This window comes from Colletes gigas, unplaced genomic scaffold (assembly GCF_013123115.1).
Source record: "Colletes gigas isolate AHSC1104 unplaced genomic scaffold, ASM1312311v1 Colletes_gigas_Sc00027, whole genome shotgun sequence".
In the NCBI taxonomy this organism is placed as follows: Eukaryota; Metazoa; Arthropoda; class Insecta; order Hymenoptera; family Colletidae; genus Colletes; species Colletes gigas.
Genome location: NW_025106656.1, coordinates 496,155 through 521,164, shown reverse-complemented (window position 1 = coordinate 521,164; position 25,010 = coordinate 496,155). Strand labels below are relative to the sequence as shown.

At 39.0% G+C, this 25,010-nt stretch overlaps 1 protein-coding gene across 2 annotated transcripts in view; it reads right to left on the bottom strand.

Moving 5' to 3' along the window:
* LOC122401744 (disintegrin and metalloproteinase domain-containing protein 10) overlaps positions 1-25,010 on the bottom strand; it is a 159,375-nt gene that overhangs the window by 62,618 nt on the left and 71,747 nt on the right. For both annotated transcript variants that reach the window (XM_043404080.1, XM_043404081.1), the window contains exon 2: positions 11,951-11,977. In XM_043404080.1, the coding sequence (XP_043260015.1) occupies positions 11,951-11,977 (27 nt within the window). The remainder of the gene's footprint in view (positions 1-11,950; positions 11,978-25,010) is intronic.

Here is a 25,010-nt window from a genome sequence, read left to right as displayed (position 1 = left end):
GAACCGATTCACAAACGCTCGGGTACGCGCCACGTTGCATCGATACGCCCCTGAGCGCGCAAAGATCGCAGTTTTTAAATCATTTCAACGCTAATGATACGTCAGAACTATCTTTATGGGTCTATCAAATTTTTTTTTTATGTTATTGTTTGACCAAGTTTGAACGTAATCAAATACACGTTGAACTTAGTGTAATTGATGGGTACACGATAGTCGCGTGTTTGAATAAGTCTCAAGTGATTTGAAGACGTTTGAAGACTCTTAAAATGACTCGACAGAGAAGCTGTTGTTCTTTGACCGAAAGCTGAATCCATAATATAGTAGAATTGAAAACGTAATTAAATACACGATAGTCATGTGTTTGAAGAAGTCTCAAGTGGTTCGAAGACGCTTAAAATGATTTGACAGAAGAGTTGTAAATACCAAAATACATTTAGGCTCATTTTGCACTGTTACAAATTTTTATTCCCTCGATTTTCCCGGTGCGCGACAAAAAATTCCCTTTCAGCGTTACTCGATTATCCGCATTAACCGTTCCCCCGTGTCGCTTTCGATAACGTTAATTTCTCAATGTTCTAAAAGGTAGAAAGCATTTCCTACTTTGCCACGGGATTTTTATCCGCGCGGAATGTCAACGTAATCGAAGGTGGACGAGGGAGTTAATGGCGCCATCGGTCGGGCGAGTCTCGTAAAGGAATTTATCCTTCGTAGCATCGAATGTACGTCACGTGCAGGGAGTTCGATTTTCCGACGGGGAGGGAAAAAAAAGATCGGAAAAGTGACGCGGGGGAAAGCAAAGATCGCGAGAGGGAAAGAGACGGGGGGAACAACCGAACAGCAACAACGGGGAAAAGGCGACGTTTATGTCGGTGTATCGCGCGGTCAGCGGCGTACGCTACGCTTTAGAATTCGCGCAGGAAGGCACGACAATGTTTGCAGTGGCCGTCCGCCGTCCGTCGTCGCATTCCGCATTTTCAATCGGCCATTGTCAATTTTCGTTTACTTTCGTTTGAAATTTAGGGGAACGTCGACAATTGTACCGGGGGAAAAGTTACGTTTTGTGTCGCTATCGCGAACGGACAGAGAACCGAACTTGATAGACGCGCGTCAGCGGATGAACGCATGGTCAGATATTTCGAGCCTCAGACATTCGCAGCCTGGGATTAGTGCTTCTGGGTATAAATCGCGTTCCGACGTTTTGCCAGCCATGCAGCCATCAACAGACGCCGAGTGCCTATTTCAACGAGCCGAGTAATCGAATGACGACGAGAGAAGGAACTCGAGAACGAAGAAATTGCAATTTCGAACTATTTTACTTGTCGACGTCTAAATAAGATGCAAACAAATTTTAAGACTCGAGGTAAAAAACTTTTACTAGAATAAATTTGATCAGGAACATTTTTTATCTCGATCTTTAGAGTACTGCTGTGACCCATCTTGCGTTCGCAGAAAGCAAACTGTAATCTAACCGTTTAGATCAGCCAGCCACCGTCTCTGTACTAATAATTTTGGCTCTCGAGCGTGATCCCGCGGAGCGTTTAAGCAGCTACCGTGTAAAGCACGGATCTCTAAACGCCTAACCAAAATGGCAACTGCGATTGCCTGGAGCTGCGAAAATTTCACGTCGAGAGTCTGCGCCAGTCGTTGGAAAAATTTGTCTCGCCGGTGCATTCTGGGAACTTACGGCATACGAGGAGAGAGAACGAGAGAGTGAGAGAGTGAGAGTACTCTCGCGCCACCAGCTAAGTCGGAAACGATGCTCGGAGGCTGAGGAGGTCGGAGGGCGTTAAGACGCGGTCGTTGCACGATGATGCAGCGTCGCCCTGATAAATGAGAGATGTTATCAGGAGAGGGTGAAGTACCAGAGCAACTGCTTCTCAGACGAAGCGAGAGTGGCTGTAACGGTTGTGTTCTAACCTGGTGCGCGTTACCGGACCAGACGCGAAGCACTATACAAACGACCGAACAACCTTGCGCGCGGGTCTAGATTATGCGACAATTTCGATCGATCTAAGTGACCGCCAATCTGCAATATTCGCGTTAGAAGCAAACCAACTCGTCGATCAATATACAAAGTGTTCGGTAACTGGTGGCGAGTCGAAAACATATTGTAACTTTTTCTCGCGCGAATCACGGGTTTAAAGAAAATTTACTGTATATATAAGATTCTACGTGGAAAAATAAACAGAAAATGTGGAATACAATTTTATTCTACGAAGCTTTGTTTTGGAGAAAATCGACGTTGAAAGTTGAGAGAATAGCTTGGACACCGACGCAAGTAGAAATGGTCAACCACTGGTCAGACGCGTACGTATCAGATTTTCGAATTCAATTATCTCGAAAACGAAGCATCGAATGAAAAGATGTCGTTCTACATTTTCGATTTATTTTTTCACACATAATTAAATGCAACATTTCCTGAAACGATTGTAATGTTTATCTAATATTCGTGAAAAATATTAGATCGCAAAGGGTTAATAGATTCTCTCCGACCACTCGATCGTATAAAATAAAATATATTCAGCGTGAAATGCGAATTATTCAGGTACCTGTGCGATAAAGAATAAGTTGGACATCGACGCAAGTAGAAATGGTCAACCACTGGTCAGACGCGTACGTATCAGATTTTCGAATTCAATTATCTCGAAAACGAAGCATCGAATGAAAAAATGTCGTTCTACATTTTCGATTTATTTTTTCACACATAATTAAATGCAACATTTCCTGAAACGATTGTAATGTTTATCTAATATTCGTGAAAAATATTAGATCGCAAAGGGTTAATAGATTCTCTCCGACCACTCGATCGTATAAAATAAAATATATTCAGCGTGAAATGCGAATTATTCAGGTACCTGTGCGATAAAGAATAAGTTGGACATCGACGCAAGTAGAAATGGTCAACCACTGGTCAGACGCGCATGTATCAGATTTTCGAATTCAATTATCTCGAAAATGAACCATCGAATGAAAAGATGTTGTTCTACATTTTCGATTCATTTTTTCAGAAATAATTAAATGTAACCTTTTGTGAAACGCTTGTAACGTTTACCTGACGTTCGTGCAAAATATTCGATCGCAAAGGGGTAATAGATTTTCTCCCGAGTACTCGATCGTACAAAATAAAATTTATTCAGCGTGAGATGAGAATACTAACGTTACTTTGATCCACTCTCTTCCGCGACACGGGCCATTATCTTCGAAATAAGTCCGCTGCAAGACGGTGACTCGCGCTTAGACATTTTCAGTCGGGTAATTGTCGAAGCGAGGCCGAGCGCGGAATGAACCGAGAACGAACCCATAAATCTTCCGTCGGCGCTGTTCTCTCGATCGTGCCGTTCACGTTAAGTACCGAACCTTTAAGAGAAATATGATTCGCGTTTCCAAGGACGGCACGCGCGGGGAGGAATCGAAAGTTCAATGGAGCAAGGAAGCACGATAACCGAACGAACAGAATGCACGCTGCTTTCAGTTAAACAAATATCCCTGGCCCACCCCCCGTTCGCTTAAATTAAACGTACCTTCTTTCTCGCCATAAAACTCTTATATTTGAATCGTACTTTATCGTAAAAGGCAACCCCGGTAGAAGAGGAGCTCGCGAGCACGATTTACCCTCCGTTTCTTTTCTTATTTTTCGAACGGCCATCTTTCGTTTAAAACAACGAAGGTCGGAGAGGAGAAGGATAGACAGGGAAGCGGATCTGGAACGTTTCGTTGAAAACAACGATGATCACCTGCACGGCCATAGTCGCACACAGAGAGTTCGGGGCCATCGGTGAACCAGACGGTCTATTTCCCTCTCCTCGTGTCTCTCCAACTTCGTAATTACATCCCCAGAGCTCCAGAACTGACTTCAACGATAAGAGCCGTTTACACGTACACGGCTATACGTGCAGATCGTGTCCTCTACTTAAGCGTCTATACGCGAGTGTGTGCAGTTACGTATGCACCGTGACCAACGTTCGATCCTCCAGGTATTTTGCAAATCCACCGTATCGCCTTTATGCTGTCAAACATCGAGATGCCGCTTGGCCCAGTTAACGATAATTGTCATACCGTACACCAATGGAGGCGTTACCCTCTATTCGTTCGAACGCCCCAACCCGATTCTCCAATTTTATCGATACGTCCAAGCATAAGTACCCGCTAATATTCAGCGTGTCCGTTATTATTCAGTCGTTCGAAAAGTAATTTCGTTTTTCTTCTTCGTGAAAAGCAACAATTTTCTTATAATATGTAAATATCTTATTGATCTTTATTTATAAAAAAACTGATCCAAGTGATTTTTGATATGTCAAGGGTACCAGGCAGACAAATCGAGCTTTTTTATAATTTAGCCTTTTATAGGATGTTGTGGTAGCTTAAAATCTATACAAATACAAATTTTTTATTGCAAAATAAAAATTCCTTATGAAATACACGTCACACGAGTTTATTCTTGCTTGAACAGCATTCTTATTTGATTTTCCATATTTTACAGCTGCATAGAATTAAACAAAATTTTTTACAAATAAGCCTTGAAGTGTCAGCCGTGAAAATAATGAGAATAAAGTTGGCTGGTTAAAAATACAATTAACGTCTCTGTTGGTAAGAAAACGAAATTACTTTTCGAACGACCCAATAGATACGTTTCAAAAGATTTTTAACCACTTTCCATCCGAGTTTTATTCCGGTAGTTGGTCTGAAAAGATACGCGAATCATTTCCTAGACAAATTGCTGATTTAATAATGTGCAAAGCAAAACATACTGAAACTTGCCACCATTTCTCCAATTGATTTTTCCCAAAGACATCGTTATCGAACGTAGAAAAATGACTAATTTTTATTTAGGAAAAATGTATTTCAAGCGTTTTAACGTCGAAAACGTTAGAATTATGTACCCGGGCAGGCACTTAGGGTTCGAGAGAGATTCTTTAAGGTACTGGGGGCTACGTTCCATTTCCCAACCAAGCATGATTCGCTTCCTAATGGACAATGACTTCCAACCGTTTCGTTGAAACTTTTTCCGTCTGGGGGTTTTCCCTCTCGCCGTTTTATCTTTCTGCTCTTTCCCTGCCCGGCAGCGCCTCCGCGTTTAAACTTTCATCCTTCCGAGTTCCCGATTTATTGGCTTATCAAGTTGACCCCGCCGAACTTGCTCGACACCTACGAAGCACGTGCTAGGCGCTACAAATATCGCCCCCGTCGATTCCTTAAGCCGTCTTTGCGTAAGATGCAGAAGACGAGGGGGTTGCTCGTGAATAGGAACTCCATTCCACGAGGTACATATTGCTTCCACGTAAGCTGATTGGCAGACGATGTGGGGGTCCTTGACGATTCGCCTGGCAATCGGCTTATGTTTGCGAAGAAACTCCGTGCCTTCGACCAGATTAGAATATCGATGCTTCATCGACTGTCTCCAGTATTATAAAACCATACTAAGCTTATTACAATGAACAATCGATACCGGTGGCTCGCTTACAACGGGACAAATTTTTTAGAAAATTAAAGAAACCCAGACCATTGCTTTCGGTTCGTTGCCATATATTTCATTGGACGATATTTTTATTTTAAAATTGTAAAATATACTGAATTTTCTCTTTGTTAACTTCCATCTTTTACACCATGTAACTCGCAACTGAATCGACCAACGAAAAAACTCTAAAAGAATTATTTTTAGTACGGAATGTCACTTTTCCAACGACTCAATTTGTTTGGTCAATACTTTACAAGATATGTGGGGTGAGTGCGTGTGCGTGTACGTGTGCGTGTGTGCGTGCGGGCGACCAGGTCATGCTGCGACAGACCGGCGCCGATATGTTTGGGAATCGTGTGTCTGATAAAGCGTGATCGAAGAATGTTTTAAACTAAGCGATAGGGAAGCATAAATGTTTGTACGAATGAATCGATGACCGATGCCGACGTGGTCAAAGAGTGTTTGGAACTAAACGATAGGGACGTATGAATGTGTATGAGTGCAACCGATGTATCCGTGAGACAGAGTGTAAGCGAGATGAATGCAAGGGATGAATGGATATAAGCGTGGAAATTCGGCGAGAGTTCAGTTCACGTCTGAGAGTCTTGGCGAGTTGCGTGCGAGAAGTCGCGTTGTTAGAATATAATAGATACACATATATATATATATACCATCGTGTTACATTTTGTTTAACCTCCCCGTTCCCCGAGAATCCTACAGATATATATAATATTATTAAGATATTTATATTTAATGTAAATATTTATTAATCTATAGATATAAAATTTATTATATATTATCAAGCTATAGATATATTTTAATAAATATATGAGCCGTTTATTTTGAAAGTGGCCTAAGTTCATTTATCTTCAAATCGAGATATTTAAAGGTTTGCGTTTCAATGAATTTAAAAATATACGTATAGGATACTAATGAGTCATACTGCTTAAGTGTATCTAAGGGTGTTAAATTTATAGTTCCTATTAAAATAGTGGCAATTATTAAGTGAATAATATGCGTTTTCTTATCAAGAATGGAGTTAGGCCACTTTCAAAATTAACAACCAGATTCATTATAAAATTTGAAGGTGCCCAAGTCTATTCAATATAATTTAAGATGCTTCAAATTGAAAAAGCAATATTGAATTTATTTTACATATCTTTAAAACACTTTGGAAACATAATTTATGCCATTCAAAACATTTTTTAACTACATAACGTACAAAATTACAAACATAAATTTATTACAAAACAATTTACTACTCATCTACATTTTGTGCGTGTGAAAGGGATTTGAAGAAATCATGATGTTCCGGTGGTATATATCGTAATAGGTCAGTTATGTCCTTGAATTTTACTGTTGTAATTTGTTTGATATTTTTATACAGTGGTGTCAATACAATATTTTCGAACTTTCTTGGTCTACCCCGACGTGGTAATAAATTCAGGACTTTAAAATTTTCATTCTCATTCATTGATGTCTTATAGAAAATTTTATACGGTTCATTTCTGACAAAACGCATCCAACATATTTTTAACCAGTTTATTGATTCTCCATCAGAATTCTTTACCCTTTTAAAAATTGCGTCTTCGAATAATTTTGTTGATACAAAACTTCTTGTCTCATTTCATTTACAATAAAATTATTACCTTTCCGACATTTTTTAATAATCTTGTAATAATCTCGGGGAACGAACAGTAAATTATTTTTTTTTAATGACATTTCTACCACGCCAAAATCTCTATCATTTGGTAAAAACGAATGTCCTGATATTAAAAATTTGTGATCTATGATTTCCACATTATTTTCCAAAGTTTGGACAATTTTTAACCACATTAAAGCTACTTTAATGTCTCTATTTTGCCCGGCGCACATGTCACTGTAAGCTATAATGTGTCTTTCACTTCTTGAACAATTTCTTGAGCACCTCTGGATGCAATAGTTTCATCCCAAACGTACATGTAAACATTAAATATCTTGATTTAAGTATAAATGGAGTTAGGCCACTTTCAAACTACACGGTTCAATTATTGAACTAACTCTGAAAACTTATGTGTCAAGAATTATCGTATTTGCTTGGAATATAAGCAACCTGAAATGCTTTACTGATAAATATCATGAAGTTGTACATGTAACCATGGTAACCGGAAAAAATTGAAAAATGGAGTTAGGCCACTTTCAAAATAAACGGCTCATATACAGGGTGTTCGGCCACCTCTAGCAAAAATTTTAATGAGCGATAGTAGAGGCCAAAATAAGACGAAAATCAAGAATACCAATTTGTTGATGGAAGCTTCGTTAAAAAGTTATTAACGTTTAAAGTGCCGCCCTTACTGAATTTTTTTCTCGAAAATGCGCAAGATTTCGGGGGTATGTCTATTCACCAAAAATGACTGTAATTGAACCCTACAACCGAAAATAATTTTTCCACAACGATTTGCAATTTTTTAATTTTCTCGAATAATTTCACACCTTCTCTATTTTTTTTCTCGAAAGTGGGCAGGATTTCGTGGGTATGTCTGATGACAAAAACTGATTGTAATTGACCCCCGCAACCGAAAATAATTTTTCCACAACGATTTGCAAATTTTTTTCTCCGTTGAAAAATTTAGGCACCTGATTGGATTTTCAGTAAGGAATTTTTTTCTCGAAAGTGCGTACGATTTCGGAGGTATGTGTAATGATAAAAAATGATTGTAATTGATCCCCGCAACCGAAAATAATTTTTTTAGAACGATTTGAAAATTTTTTTTTCGCCGAAAAATTTCACCACCTACTCGATTTTTTTTCTCGAAAGTAGATAGGATTTCGGAGGTATGTGTACTCACCAAAAATGATTGTAGTTGACCCCCGCAACCGAAAATAATTTTTCCAGAACGATTTGAAATTTTTGAATTTAATTGTTAATAACTTTTTAACGAAGCTTCCACCAACAAATTAGTATTCTTGATTTTCGTCTTATTTTGGCCTCTACTATCGCTCATTAAAATTTTTGCTAGAGGTGGCCGAACACCCTGTATAGATGTATATCACTATAGCCATCTAAGTAAAAAGTAATGGATTCCTTTTTCCCCAACCTAATATTTCATTGAACGATATTTTTATTTTTAACGGGTTGAAAAAATTGATTCTCGAGATCAGACGTTAAAGAAACCAAATCTAGTAAAAATAAAGTTCCCAAAAATCAAAGTTTCATAGACAATTGGATTAGTATAGAAGTCATACGCGTTGAGGGGTAAATTCATGCTTTTCTCGTGCTAATTTTTTCCCATGGTCCAAATAAATACGAATGTTTGATAATCCGCGTAGAGAGAACATCGTACACCACTTAACTATCAATTTACATGTATGGGCTGTGCGTCATGCGCATCGGTCGTAAGTTTGGAACGTGTTCGTACGATCGCGTTTAACAATTTCGTGTATTCCCATGGGATAGTAAATAACCAAACGCGCGTACGTATGCTCGCGTACGCAAACGCGAATCTCCGTGTAGTCACGTTTGCAATTTACCATCGAGTTTTAGAACAAGAATGGAACCGTTTGAGAAACCGCCGCGGCGCGATATCGGAAATTTCACACATTTCGTACCGTTGCGAAATCGACGTGTGATTGGCACGGACAACTACCACGATCATAACGCAAAGTCAAAGTCTCTTATTACGCAAGGGTATTGCATATTTACGCCGGATCATCCCGCTAGTAATTTCTTTTCTAAGGTCTGGTTTATGCAGAATACGTAACTGCATATTTAATAACATCTGGCTCGCTGCAGTGTCACTTACGTTCTCCTAATCTAAACTTCACAACTTCCTACCGACAGTCCTTCATACCGGCACCAGCTTCTTCGTACGATTTTTATAAAAATTCGTTTGCATCGTGTATTTGTAAAATTCTAAAATTAACTAAAATTGTTACTTGACATTCCTTTTGCAGTCTCCAGCGTTTGAAATATTCACGATTTACTTTTTACAGAAAAAAGAAATAAAAAAAATACGCAGATGTTTATTGAATTTAAAAAATTACCTGAAAGACGAATGGTGACGATTTTTAGACGCAAAATTCAGCTGAAGAAAAGCGAAATTGATTATGGAACGATTGTGATACGACGGTAATACGTTTCTACCAACGGTTACAGGAAATTTCTAACACAATTACGACTTAATGTTCCTCCGGTGTGCAAACGTTGGTCGCAGGTTGCGCAACTTCTTTTCTCGCGGAAACTTTTCGCCGGCGCACGACATTCATCGGTTTTGCACAAGCGAAGTCTAAATGCGCACTTCAATTCGCGGTTAACTTCAAAGCATATTCGAATAAAAGAAATTAAGAGCCATACAACTGCGTAATTAAAATTTCCAAGTGCTATTCACTGCGTTAACAAGCCAACCGATTCACCGCGGGGAATAAAAACGCAGTTTCGTTTTGCGTCGAAAACGAATGTACAATTTAAATTTCCATAACAATTTTTTAATAATAACTTGAAGCAGCACGGACAAAGGTAAAGTATAATTGGATACCAACGTTTTAGCCGTCGCTGGAAAGTCGCGAGCCCAAAATACCATCTAAATGTTTCGCTTAACAGAATGTCGCGGCAGGGACGGGGGAGCTTTGAGCGTCGTCTTTTCTTTATTAAACCAACGTTGGGGAATCTAAGGCGAAAGGAAGTTACGCAGCACGCGCTAAAGAATAAAATACCTATTTAAATATAATTTATTTCCAGAAATGTCCTTTTTATTCCTGCGTTTATAAATTCAATGCGTTGTTTCATCATGTCTCGATGGAATCAAACATATCGAACAAAGTTACTAATTTTGATTTTCTCTGTTTCGTAGAGCCACGTGAAACATTCTAAATAAATATACATCCAAAACGCAACTGGTATTTGATACTGTTTGCATCTCATAACGAGATGCTTGTTCATTCGACGTTAATTCGTGAAGTTAACAAACACGAGTATGACGAATAATATAAAACAAGTGAAATCCCAGATTAAACGCGAACGAGGTTATTGCCTCCTTTATTTTTCCGCATTATTTTCCTTCCCCGTGATGCGAACGGATGGAGGGGATTCATAAGTCGTTTACCGAGGGTTGAAATCGTGAAACTTGGATCTCCACGGAGACAGGGCAGAACGACGAAGACTATTTACAGAGAACCAATTGTGAGAAACGACATTATTTAAAGTTACATCCCGCGTTCATGTTGCTATAGCAGCTTCTTGTCAGCATTTCTCCGCCGTCTCTCAGCTTCCGTTCTTGACCGACTTAACAGCGTTCCCGAGTTGAACGTTCATGAAAACGCGACGACTCCGAAGAACGACCGTATCGCTATGCTTCCCTGGGGGTCGTAGTCTGTCGGTCAGAACGGCCCCGGAATTAACATAATTTCGTGTTTTATAAGCGCCACTCCTTGGCAGTTCGCTTTGAAAGGGGTCGTGGTAAAGAAAGGAAGGACAAAGGACGCTCGTGACCAAATCCGTCCAAACGCTCGACGGAGGAATCTCTTTCATTTTGGAATACAAACTTCCTCCATCTTGACGCGGGCCATAAATATCTCAATACCGAGAGATGGTATAAATTTCTCATGGAATCGATAGGTCCCGAAATAAATCAGATAATTAACTTTTAAAGAAATCGAATTACTCGAGGGGCTATTCGGACCTACGAAAGTCCATCTATTTTCATTTCGAAAACACGAAAGGATTTCTATCATTTTTTTATTCATGAAGTCTTAAGTAATTGAAAAAAGCATTTTCACATTTTGTGTCGTCTCAGTTTTCGTTCACGATTTTTTCAATTTTCACAAAAGAAGCTTTCGAGGAACCTCGCCTAATCAAGTACAGTTAAAACGCGACGCCCGAGTATATTCAGGGTGTCTATTGTATTCAGAATCATCGGAAATCTCGAGGAACTAACCGCCAGCTTAAATTGGACACGAGCCGTCTCAAAGGAGTCCAATTTAACGCGACGCGAACTAACGACGAAGCAAACGGAACGACCGTTAAAGGAAAAGGATCAAACCGAGAAAAACACGCAATTTAATTAACAGGATCGTGAACTTTCTGCTGGTAATTAAAAACTTACACGACGAGATATGGTTGCGGGAAATATAACACTCCGTGAGAGAATTACTCTACGACTTCGACGTTCCTTTTTATTGAACGGCCTGGCCCGCGGACGTTTACATAACTCGGCCTTCGTTTCCTGGAAATTTGCGGGAAGTATTATTTGCGCATACGAATGGGAAGCTGCGCATGAAATGGCACGACTTAAACGAATTTCTGATGTATATACTGCAAACAGAAGATGGTGCACCACCTGTACATCCGACCGTTTCTGCTCCTCCGTAATCAGCTTCCGTTCGACTAATCACGATACGAATAGGATACATTTTCGAGATATAATAAATTTTCTTTCTTCTACGAGTTTTCGATAAATAATAATCGTATTATCCGTGAATGGGGAAGTTTATAAATAATTGAAAATGTTAAAAAAGAACCTGTTCTGCTCGTATCCGTCATCGCAGCTGAAAAAGAAAAAAGATTATATGTAAAAATAAAAAAATAATAATAAATGCGAAAGGCAAGTAATAAATATTATACATATAAGTCTATATAAATAATTTTTGGGCAATTTCGACTTAGATATTTAAATGCACTGACTCGATTAAACCGATCTGTTTCTCACATGTCAGAGGACTATTTGTTGATAAACAATTATGAATGAAGCTTGGTTGTTTTCTATAGCGTCGTGGGGAAACGACTGGAGGGAACCCGATGAAATTTAGAATGCATCTCTAAAGTAAACCAACTTGAAATATCAGCCATGGAACATCCCCTAACTTCTGCTGAAAGGGGGTGTTGTCGAGGACATCAAGTATAAAATGTATGATATCTCGTTTACACTTGCTTTCACAGTGAAAGCATTCAAGACGTAATTTGTTGGATATTAAATTTAAAAACTGACGAACCTTCAAGAAAAAGCACGGTAAAAATTTATTTAAACACGACTTATGAAATAACCTAATACGAAGCATTGTTAAAAATTGTTAAAAATATGTAGTAAAAGTTACTTTTGTTTTGTGTGGTTGGCTACATTACTGTATGTCCCCTTTCTTATGTTTTTCGGTTGTCGGTGGTCGAGTGTGTGTGTGTGTTCCCACGAAGATGATACAATGTGTGTCGAATTATTACAGTCTTTTTGTTTGTTACCTTCCTTTTCTTTTTTAAATTAATAATCAAATATTGAACAAATTCAGTTTATTTTCTTTAATTCTAACAAAAATCAATATGTTATAAAAATGTGAATAAATTACGAAAGGAAAACGTGGCATTTAATTTTAATTCTGGACATTAAAATTACTAATATCGCGTCGTTCTTTGTCCCTTTTGGAATCGTTGGACGACGTTATAATATCCTAGGATTTTTGGTTTCTTTGTGTTCCGATATGACGAGCTCGCACTACTCAGACATCAAAGTTTTAATTAGAAGGGGAGTTCTCACGCGGTCGCGATTAAACAGTCTCGACTCGTTCATCTTTTTTTTATGTTTTTTTTTTTTTATTTTTTTTTCCTACGTTTCAGACCTTTTCTCGCTTCGTCGACACCGATTCTCTCGCGGGCCGCGATTTAATTTAACTTGCAATAAGGAGTTCGAAATTCGCGAGCAGCGAAAACGTATCGACCGGGTTTCATCGCCGGGCAAATAATCCTCCAGCGGCTTCTGGACCAATTATTTGTTTCGTATTTCCCAGTTGGGATCACTCTTCATCGATCTTGCTGGAATTCGGTCGCGTTGCTTCGAATATTGTCACGAGCGACGAGACGGGGCAAGAATTTATTCGTTTTCTCTTTTTTTTTTTTTTTTTTTCGATCCGAGCCCCGCAATTCCGTTTCGCCCCTTAATTGGGAAACACTCCCCGCGATCTACGAGTAATTAGGGATTTCTAAGCATCGCGGTATCCCTTAATTAAGCCATAACAACGACGGGAAACCGGTTTCGCGCAGCCCTCGCGAACCGTTCTTCGACGTCCGTGCATTTCCTATTTTTCTTCTGCTTCTACCGTGCTCTCGTTTGCTCTGCTCTTCCAACCCCCTTTCCATCACCGATGCTCCCGCGCTGTTCTTCATTCTCTCCAACTTTCACTCATTCCCCCTTTGTTCTTTTGCTCATCGTTAACACCCGGTTTCGTTCCATTACGACTTCCAGACGTTCAGCGACGTCACGGTTGGCGGTAATGGGTCTTGTTCTTTGGTCACATTAAGACAGAGGCGCTCAGGGTTCACGACCTTTCGTCCCAACTTTCTAAAACGTACCTAACGCTGGGATCTGTCAATACAATGGAGCACCAAAGGTACCACACGACGATTACAATACGAGAAGTTCTAGTCCCAATTTCTTTCTTTTTCTTCTTATTATTAATACTGTCTAAAGCAGCATAAGCAACAACTGCAAATCAAGAAACTCAACTCGGTTGTTACTCGATAATTAAGCGAATAGCACGTCTTTGCGTTGAAAGTTGTTCCGTGCAGCAGAAAATAGAAGACTGAATATAACTGTCAAGAGAAAATTCCTGCCCCGGTTGCCTTTGACAGATGGAGGGAGTATTCCAAAGTAAAAATTACAGCGAAAACCGGAACGAGAACAGTACAGAGAAGGAAAATGTTTTACATTCGAGAAGTTGGAAATGAAAGAAGAACGCGAAGAGGAGGGAACAGTAGTACCCGGAAAAGAGACTAGCAATAATTTGTAATTAAAATTATTAAGAATAATAGAATTAGTAGGCTCGTATTTTCCTCGATACAAGGCGATAACTTTTGACCCGAGATACACCGAGATCTCGACTCCGCTGTCGTTCCAGTCACGAGTCAGCGAAATCTGATTCACGCATCGGAATATTATGTCTTCTGAACTAGTGTTTAACGTGTTGGCAACGTTCAATGCCGCGAATATTAACGACAAAACCCGGCATTACGATTCTCGATACGGGCTTCCAAGTTCCGCGATGGAGCACTGTACGTTAGCGACTGCATACTTGTTTCTTCTCGCTTCTGCGCTGACCGGAAACTTCGGCTGCAACGTGATTGCACTATGAACTTCGCATAAAGGCAGCGAAACGGTTAATAATGGAAGTGTGTCAGACGTGCCCGCGAAAATGGGTCACATTTCTATGCTATTTCAATATTTAAATCCTTTCTACCGCCGTGTCCGTGTACACACGCCCTCGTCCCGCTCGTAAGTCACTCATGAGTCTTCCGCGATCGATCATCCAGAACTTCCTTCCCGTTTGAGGCTCTGGTTTCACCGTTATATCGAGTGGTTTATTGCAGGTTCAGAGTTTCTAATGTCGCCATAAGCGTTCCGTAGAATTACCATCGACCGAGAATCGTCAGAGACGCTATCGATTTCCGAAGCGAAATATTTATTCCATCTCGAGGTTCCGTGACTCGAAAGACATTTCGACGAAAAAATCGTGCCACCACGGAGACGCAATATTTAATAAATTTCTATTCCACTCCGAGACATGTATTGTTAAGCGAATTTTTGAAATTTCTTTATATGGTCGCGATATAAATAATCCCATGAATTCTAAGGATCCAAAATTTCCCTTCGAGGAGGTACGGGTACCGGTTCTCGTAAGTACGTCATACGAGATCCTTTTTATTCGTATTTCTGTGATCGAAATTCTATTTCCGTCCTAGCCTGCATCTTATACGGTCAATAGAGATCCTTTCCCCGTTTCGAGATAAGAGCGGTACAGGAAATCGCCCAAGGAGACCGCTTTAAGCCAAAAATGATCCGCAAGATAAGTGGCTACTCCAACTTTGATATCGTGCTCGATGCCATTATGAATATTGTGGAATATCGTACGTGTTCTCGAAATTTCACTACAATAAAAAATAAGGGCCTCGTGTATCCGTTACGTAACAGTAAGAGTAATATTATGACTATTTTTAAACATCATTGATCTAAATATGAAAATTGTATTAACGAAATAAGAATCGTACGAGTCATCAAACACTCGTAACTCTCACAATAATGCTTATACACTCCCAGTGCCAGTATCGTATCCACAGTTCCGCTGGATGTGTAATCCGTCAATTCAGAAACGCGATCACGTCGTAATAACAACGTACTAAGGAGCGAAGCACGAGTGTCACGTCCCCGGAAGGGAACCCAGGTCGTCCCAGTGGACGTTCGTTGTTTGGAATTCTGCTTCGACTGTCATCAACCGTGTCCTTAGGTCGGTTTTATAGGAGTATAGAGAAAATTGACCAAAGGGGGAAAGAAAGAAGTACGTTTCGAGCGATCAAGCAGATTAACAATCTTAGAATAGCGTTTCCTAATTCCATGAAAATCTTTGAGTGGACCTTGCATATTATAGATCGTTTCTAAAACATATATCTCGTCCAAAACAAACGAAAAACGAGACGTTTAAAAGTTCAGAAAGCATGTTTACTGCCGCGAAGACGGTGCACCCCCACGATCAGGAAAGCTCGTGCATCCAGAAAGGTGGTTTCAGATAACCGGGAGAGAAATTATATTATATTCATGTAGATTTTTACGCCTTGGGGGACGCAGCGAAACACGGACAAAAATTGCATCTCTCTTATGTACATTCCGTAGGAGAAAAAATAGCAGCGAGCAAAGAATCAACGTAATTGCGTGCAGGTGGCAGATAAACCGAGATGTTTCAGGAATTCGTCGGATCTCGAGTTCAATTTATCTGACATTCAAAGCGCCGTGCGTTACTCAACAATACGTTTGCCGTGCTGTACTTCAATCAATGGAATTAAACGGACTACGAAACACCCGTGAACTCCGCTTCAAAAATTGTTGCTCCCGGTACATCCCTCTTTTTCCCTTTTTCGTTCCATCTATCGCTAACTACGCTGCAACAATGTACTGAACAAATATTTTCAACGTTCAACGTTTCCAGTATGTACGACTCAGGAGTGGATTTGGATGAAATTTCAATTTCGAGCTTTTGGATCGGAACGGGGCTGTTGAAAGCTACCTGAAAGGCTGTACGATGTATGTATATTGTACTTTTCCCAGTTTCGATTTCTTGTGTAAGAATATTTACATTAACACGTGTCGGAAGCGGTATATCGCTTTCGGGCCTTTAGTCGGCAGTTGGCTTTCGAGTCGCCTAAATCCGAAATCCTACCCATTTTCGAGAAAAAAATTCGAGTAGGTACTGACATTTTTGGACGAAATTAAAAAATTTCAAATCATACTAAAAAAATTATATGAAGTTGCCGGAGTCAATTACAAGCATTTTTGGTGAATAGACCTACCTCCGAAATCCTACCCATATTCCAGAAAAAACATTCGAGAAGGTGTGAAATTTTTCGACGAAATTAAAAAATTTCAAATCATACTAAAAAAATTATATGAAGTTGCAGGGGTCAATTACAAGCATTTTTGGCGAATAGATATACCCTCGAAATCCTACCCACTTTCTAGAAAAAAATTTGAGAATGTGTGAAATTTTTCGACGGAAAAAAAAATTTCAAATCGTTCTGGAAAAATTATTTTTGGTTGCGGGGGTCAATCACAATCATTTTTGGTGAATAGACATATTCCCGAAATCCTGCGCATTTTCAAGAAAAAAATTCAGTACAGGCGGAACTTTAAACGTTAATAACTTTTTAACGAAGCCTCCATCAACAAATTGGTATTCTTGATTTTCGTCTTATTTTGGCCTCTAGAATCCCCCATTAAAATTTTTCCTAGAGCTGGCCGAACACCCTGTATAGTATAATTTTGGAACTAAGTAAGTTACTGTAATGATTTTTGGTTTATCTGAATTTGTGGACTTCGAGGAACATATATTTGCAAAAAAATCTAAATTTACATCTTAACATTGTTTACAGAGTAATAAACTCTGAAACAGTCCCTAATATGCATTGTTTGTTATTTTTTCATATATCTTTGCAATTATATCATATTTTGAATTGATTATTTATTAAAAAATTATTGAAAATCAAATGCATATACTTTATACTACGTGACCTACATAAAACTGTGATCAAACAATGATTATTCTTATGTGTAAATATTGTTTGCAGAAGAGAAACTTATCTATGTTTTTTATCATATTTTACAATTATGTTATTTATATGATTTGCAATAAATATTGAAATGCAACTGCCATTACTTTATTCTTTCATTATTTCGTAATATGCTGCTTTTTGAATTTTGTAAATATTATTTTTAGTTTGGTTTTTATGAGCTTTTTCTCTAACCATAGCAAATTCGTCAAATTGGCTCGGTATTCTTCGCATAGGCACTAAAAGGGTTAATTCCCTCAATCCCTTGAGTCCTTACACTTGATTCTAGTTTTTTAAAAACAATTCGGAAACTGTATACTGTAGTGGAGAATTTTTAAATGGGGCATCTAGGCAATGGAGTTTCGTTCGAAGTCGTTTCTCTGCGAAATTTCCTAATCAACCGAGTCGAGATACAGCGTTCGTACGCGTTGTGATTAGCAGTCGCTGCAAGATCGAAGGTCCCGACGGTATATCCTCAATTCCAGGCTATGCACGGGATTGCTTCTCGCGGAACATTGATAAGTACCTCATCAGAAATCCTCGGTGACGGTCAGACAGTTATGACGTACACGGTTTGACGTCATTGTTTCACGGTGCAATTTCTTCTTCGATTCTATAGACGTATTATTTACGAACGATGTCTTATTAACCCCTACCTGTGGCATTTAGCTCGACGAAATCCGCAGTAAACAGACCAGACTGATGTTAAACTGCTTTGCAACGGAGATTATAAGAATCGTGACCGACTCTTGTGGCGTACCGATAGCAACTAAAACTCAATCACGATCGTGATTTGCTGTCCGCGAGCCTGGCTCGTGATATTTATGTTTGGGCCAAAATCTTCATCACGAGTCAGACTCGTTAAAGTACAGGAAGGGGTCAATAAACATCTGATTACTAGCACGGTTGCCTTGGCGAGTGAATTTTCAAGGAACAATTTTTTAAATAATTTCATACAATGATTCCTAGGATACTTCATTCTTCAAAAATTCAAGTATAACATGAATTATTAATTTAAGGAGAAATGCTTCATCTTCTTCTTCGAAAATCACCTGATGAGTTATGTTCAAAATTTTCTACTATCGTATAAACTGTCGATATTTGCCCTCAGTAACCAGTTTGAATATTTTATAAGAAATCCATACCAATTTTCGACGTAAATAATCATGGATACAAGCATGGAGAAACGTGTAATAGTGCATTTTTTCGTGTTCCTCGTTGACACTCGTTCGATGACAGCAGTCGAAAAATCAAGGTTGTGAACTGTCTCTTAGGCAATTGGACTAGAGCCAGCAATTGATCCAACGTTCTGTATGTATTAGAATTCCCTAGAGACTCATCCTGCGCCTCGAACATCTCCAGGTCCACCGACGCTGTGGGCGACCGCTTTGACGCGTGCTTGTCTTGTCATGTCCCTATCCTATATTGGTTGCACTGTGGCCAGTGACGGTTTGACTTGGGTTATAAATACTCCATCTTGTCATATTTATCGTTTGTCGATTCGTTCGAGAACATTTAATAACTGGGGGCGCTTCAACGAATTCTAACGATATTTTCCATATCCCCTCTTTCCATTGGAACGCCAATCTAGCGAAATAGAATTCGTGATTGGCACGTGCACACCTTTTTTTTGGGGCGAAACGATTATTTCGTGTGTCACCCTGGACTCTGAGCTTCGTCGTATTATTGCAATTCGTTTGATTAATGGACCTATGATTCGTTTCTTTCATAGAACAAATTGTTCAACTATTACCATAAGAATCATTTTCAAAAACGATTATACGATTTCTTTCTTCTCGTTACCACAGCTTTTCGTAGCCTCCTGATTACGTTAAAATATTTATAACAGTTGTTCGCTGAACAGAATCAAACCCTGAGGATCGAAATGATTGAATACATATTTAAACCTCGTATTGATTATTATTTATATTCCGCGAACGTTGTATATCACTTGTATTTTACGGAATATCGGAAATATTAGAGTGTTTTGCCTTATTACTTCAGAGTGTACGCCGTATATATATGTATATTGAATAATAACGACGCTCTTAAATACACAGAGGCCATATTTCATAATTTACATACGATAATCACCATGAATGCTATCGACTGAATTCTATCTACGTATATTTCTACTTTGCATAAGTTTTGTAGGAGCTCCTCTTCCATTTGTTACATTTTGCATTATTGTTGCCAAATAATAAAGGCTCAGGTAATGCACTGAATTGGCTATGAATCGAAACGGCGATGGCTTCCGTCGTCATCTTTGATTCACGAGCGATCGATCACTCTCTCGTATGTTTATTCATGACCATTCAAGTGCAAATCCTAACAAGCCAGCCAGCAAATAGATACACAAACTCCAAACTGACGACGAATTAATTGATCTATCGCTTTACTGAAGAATATTTAAGCTTTCGTAATTAACCTAAGAAATTCGACAAGCTAAATGCATACTTGCACAAAACCAATTACTAGACTTTCATAGTACGTATATAATCTATAGTAAATAAACAATAATCGTGCAGAAGGTAACGTGAAATAAAGAAAGATACTATTTTTTTCGTTTTCTTTCGAACCAACATTTTTGCAAACCGTTTTGGACTATGGAAAAACAAAACACACTCGACGCGAAGGGCGAACAGAGGAATTTGCAGATATCGTAAAAAGCAGGATTCCAAGGCCATGGCTGACGTAAAACCCGGCTTTTACCCCAGTTACGGCTGGCTGGAGGCCAACCAGGACTACTAACGCAGCAACAAGGCATGATCTTATTTGTCGAGTAGCGCGAGTTAATTACACATATGGGTCATTCTATGAGAGATCGATCATCCTCCGTACTCGATGTCAGGATTCGATGGGATTGAAATGTGTTATGGTTCGCGTGAAAATAGTGCATCGTTCTGCTCTTCGCGAAATTCTCAATAAAATACAGATTCTCGATGTTAAGGGGTCGAGCAAAATACTTTAAATTTGATGAAAGAAACTTACTTAAATACTTGAATCACAATCAGTGGAATATTGCAACAACCAATAATAATTTACTCTACGTCGGATAGCCGAAATGTACAAATTCGTGAATATACTATCGATGAGTGGTGTTTAAGAGTCAATTTTGATCTGATCTCTGGGCCAAGGTTGCCCAAGAAGCTAACCTCGCCATGGGCGTATCCAAGGTCATAGGAGGCAGCAACGGTCTTAGATTCGTCAAAAATTGCCAACATACTGGCCAATTGGTGCCCAGATGTGTCCTGCGATACCTGGCTCGCCATAAACATCTAGCACCGGTTTTCGATGTCATTGCAGGTAGTAAAGTCATAGAATGCCTGGATTTGGAGGGTCATGCAGATTTGAATGAATTTAATAATTAAATAGCCGTCTTAATGTCACTTGATTATAGGCAAAACTTGATTGTATGAAAGGTCTGACTCTACATCCGCTGTCTTTATGAATTTACTGTTACGCTGCAACACAGAATAAATCGTAATTGTTACTTCGCGCCGTAACACTCGAAGATGAATTAATATCGTCATAACCAAAGCAGTATTTTAACAAAATTTAGTTGATTCGTTTGTGTTCAGAGATTTATAAACTTAAAACGAAACGTGACAAAAAGTGACTTATTGCATATTGGGAAATACGTTAAATATCATACCATTATTACTATTAAAATATCAGGGACAGTATGTCACCATCAAGTCTAAAAGGATTAGTACGGAATGGCAGATCCATTCTGTCCCAATTATAGGTATGTTAGGTTAAAAATAAGCACGCTGATACTTGCTGCCCAGTGGCCTAATTCTCCCGAAAAAAGTCAATCTGTTCATCGATCGACCGACACCTAGAGAAGCAATGGAGCCCAGTGTATAATGTGACCGGCTTGAAAGCCGTAATTATACATTACCTGGCTTTTCCGTTTATCCAGCAGCTGCACGGATTAAACTAACAAGCAATTTTCAAAACAGGTGATTGAATTTTCGTGACGAGAGAGGACCCAACATCGCCGGGCGTGGTATTAGGATGAAGCGCAAATGCAATCACGATCGGAGGGTGCTTGCGCGAGTCAGTCAGTCGCACATTAACTGAGGAAATTAAACGGGGTTGCCAGCCGGAATGGCAGAGCTAGAGGCGGTGACGTTGGCTCCCGTTTCTTCGACCTTCCTGCTGCCTGTATATCTGCGCGCGAGGCTGGAAGGCGAACGATTAAGCAACACTGGGCGTAACAGCGATTTCCGCGAGCACAATTCCTCCGCGCGAGTCGCGGAGCCGAAGCGACGCACGTTCGACGCGCTTGACAATTTGTTAAAGGCCGACGAGATTCGTGGAATTCCGTGGGACAATATTAAATTTAACCGTAAGGAACACGCCGCGCTGTCAGAGCTGAATGCGACGAACTCGGGAGAATTGCAGCAAACATTCCGGCATTCATTGCTGAGAGGATACGGGATGAACGGGTTACGGAAAATCGTTAACGACATTAAGAGACTGAACGGCGCCTGGTCGATTTTGTTACGGGTTTCGAAAAGTTTAGTGTCAAGAGAATATGTATTATTAATTATTGAAATGTATAGAAGTAACGCAAATATGCGTGGGGAGAAGTAATTGGAATCTGTATAAATACGAAAGGAACTGCTTGTATGGCTACAAATTACGTAAACATCCTGTATTAAAATTTATCGTTTTATCGTACATTCGTTGTACGATCAGTAGGAATTGCTCAAACTTCTTTGGGTGCATAGCGACAAAGTAAATTTCAAAATAAACATAGAAGACAGCATAAATAATAATAGTTGATATAGTCATTGGATAGAGGATAAAATGCCCTTTAAAATGAGCGTTCGTACCAGTTGATAGCTTTATTAGTTCCCGAGATATAGCGATTTTAGTTTCAAGTCGACGCGGTGGCTAGTTTCGGAGATATGAGTCCGAAGCGTTTGTTTACGTTTCATTGTGATCAATGAACTCGCGCGCGTGACAATAGTAAACAGTGCGTAGTAAATTCTTGGAAATACTACGACTTCCGCGTCACGACTGTCCCGACTCACGTGCGACAAAGAGGTACGACACGACGCGTCAGACGGAGACAGAGATAGTCAAATTAAGAAAAATATCCTTTTACATAAATTGCGATATCTCGAAAACGGAAAGTCGGATCGACGCAAACCGAAAGCCATTTTAAAAGGGAAGCTTCCCCGCTTCTGATGATGGCTCGATTATGGATAAATCACGCGTAGTTTCAGAGATACACGCATGCAAAGTTTAACTATTTTTAATACGCACCGTTCGGCTGTTGCAAGACGGATACTGCGGGAGCGAGAAAGAGGCTCAACGCGTTAGACGGAGACAGAGCTAGTGGGAATTAAAAAATTACACTTCTCTTTACACGACCGTTTCTCGAAAACGAAAAGTCGGATCGACGAAAACCAAAAACCATTTTAAAGAGGAAGGTTCACCGCTTCCAACAGTGGCTCGATAATTAAGAAGTCACCAGTAGTTTCGAAACTGCACGCGTCTAAAGTTTAAGTATTTTTAATACGTATTAACAGGCTTTTCTAAGGCGAACAGCGAGAGAAAGTGGAAATTGAAAAATTAGCTCTTCATTAAAATTACGATATTTCCAAAACGGAAAGTCGGATCGATATAAACAAAAAATCATTTTAAAGGAAAAGTCTTGCCGCTTCTAACAGTGGCTCATTTATGGATAAAACACTAGTAGTTTCGGAATTGCATGTGTGTAAAGTTGTTAACCTGTTCTAAGACGAATAGAAAAACAGTGGCTTTGAAAATTACGAATGTCGAATCGACATGAAGCTGTGGCAATTTCTCCTGAAGAATTATGTTATAGTTTCAATAATTCTTGAAGTAGCTTTATTTACAATGTGTTTAATTTTTATGTTTTTATGCTATTGTATACAGGGTGTTCGGCCATACTTGGAAAAAATTTAGTGAAAGATTCTAGAGGCCAAAATAAGACGAAAATCAAGAATACCAATTTGTTGATGGAGGCTTTGTTAAAAAGTTATTAACGTTTAAAGTTCCGCCTGTACTGAATTTTTTTCTTGAAAATGCGCCAAATTTCAGGGATATGTCTATTCACCAAAAATGATTGTAATTGAACCTCGAAACCAAAAATAATTTTTCCAAAACGATTTGAAATTCTTTTTTCCCGTCGAAAAATTTCACACCTTCTCGAATTTTTTTCTAGAAAATGAGTAGGATTTCGGGGATATATCTATTCACCGAAAATGATTGTAATTGACCCCCGTAACCAAAAATAATTTTTCCAAAACGATTTGAAATTCTTTTTTCCCGTCGAAAAATTTCACACCTTCTCGAATTTTTTTCTAGGAAGTGGGTAAGATTTCGGGGATATATCTATTCACCGAAAATTATTGTAATTGACCCCCGTAACCGAAAATAATTTTTCCAGAACGATTCGAAATTTCTGAATTTAATTGTTAATAACTTTTTAACGAAGCCTCCATCATCAAATTGGTATTCTTGATTTTCGTCTTATTTTGGCCTTTAGAATACCCCATTAAAATTTTTCCCAGGGGTGGCCGAACACCCTGTATACTTTAAGAAATAGTGTATCGATGGAATTAGTTACTGTTCGATGGAGGGACGATCAATGCGTAGAGGGACAAAGTGGTAACGTGTGCGGGGGTAGGAAATTCTCATACAGTGAGCATGTCAAACACATTTTGGCCAGAGGGCTTATTTGCACGTTACTGCCGTGCAATGTGCCGTGAGTGTACAGTGCGTGACATAATTATATGACTAGCCTCGATTTCGAGATAAGCAATAGGTCATCGAATCATTTCGTGCGAACCGACAATAAACTCTAATGGAAATCTTTTCGTACAAGATACAACTCGCACTTTAATGGTTATTATTGATAAATGTGGGTTTTCATATCGTGACAAAATATGATAAAAAATGTTCCTTAAACGGTACCAAAGTGCAGACAATACACTCAAATCCATGAAACTACCACCGCGAAAGTTGCACTTTGAATAAAGACTGCTCGTCTTTTTTCAAATCGTTCTAGTCAAAGTTTAAACGAAGTTATTCTTCGTATAAAAGGAGTACAGCTTTAAATGTAGTAGTATAACTTAATTTAAAAGTTAAATGAAGGTGGGATAAGAAGCGTGTTTATTTTTAAAGCGTAAATTTTGTGGCGGTGGTTGCACGGTTCGGAGTGCGTTTTAATAGCATTGTCACGAACAAAAGTAACGCCACCAAAGTCTGATTTAATCGTCTCCATATTGAAAAGATCATTGATATAGGAATACATATATCAAATCTGTAAACGCCGAATTTGATACAATTTATTTGAGAGATAGTTTTTAAAAAATATTTGATACGTATTTTTGTTTATCGGCTGCCATTTACTTCTGAAGGGTGGAAATAGTTTCAAAAATGGGTCTGCTGATAACATATTTCTGGAATATTTCGAAAACTTAATAACATCACAAATTTTTTTTAACTGTACGTTTTTAA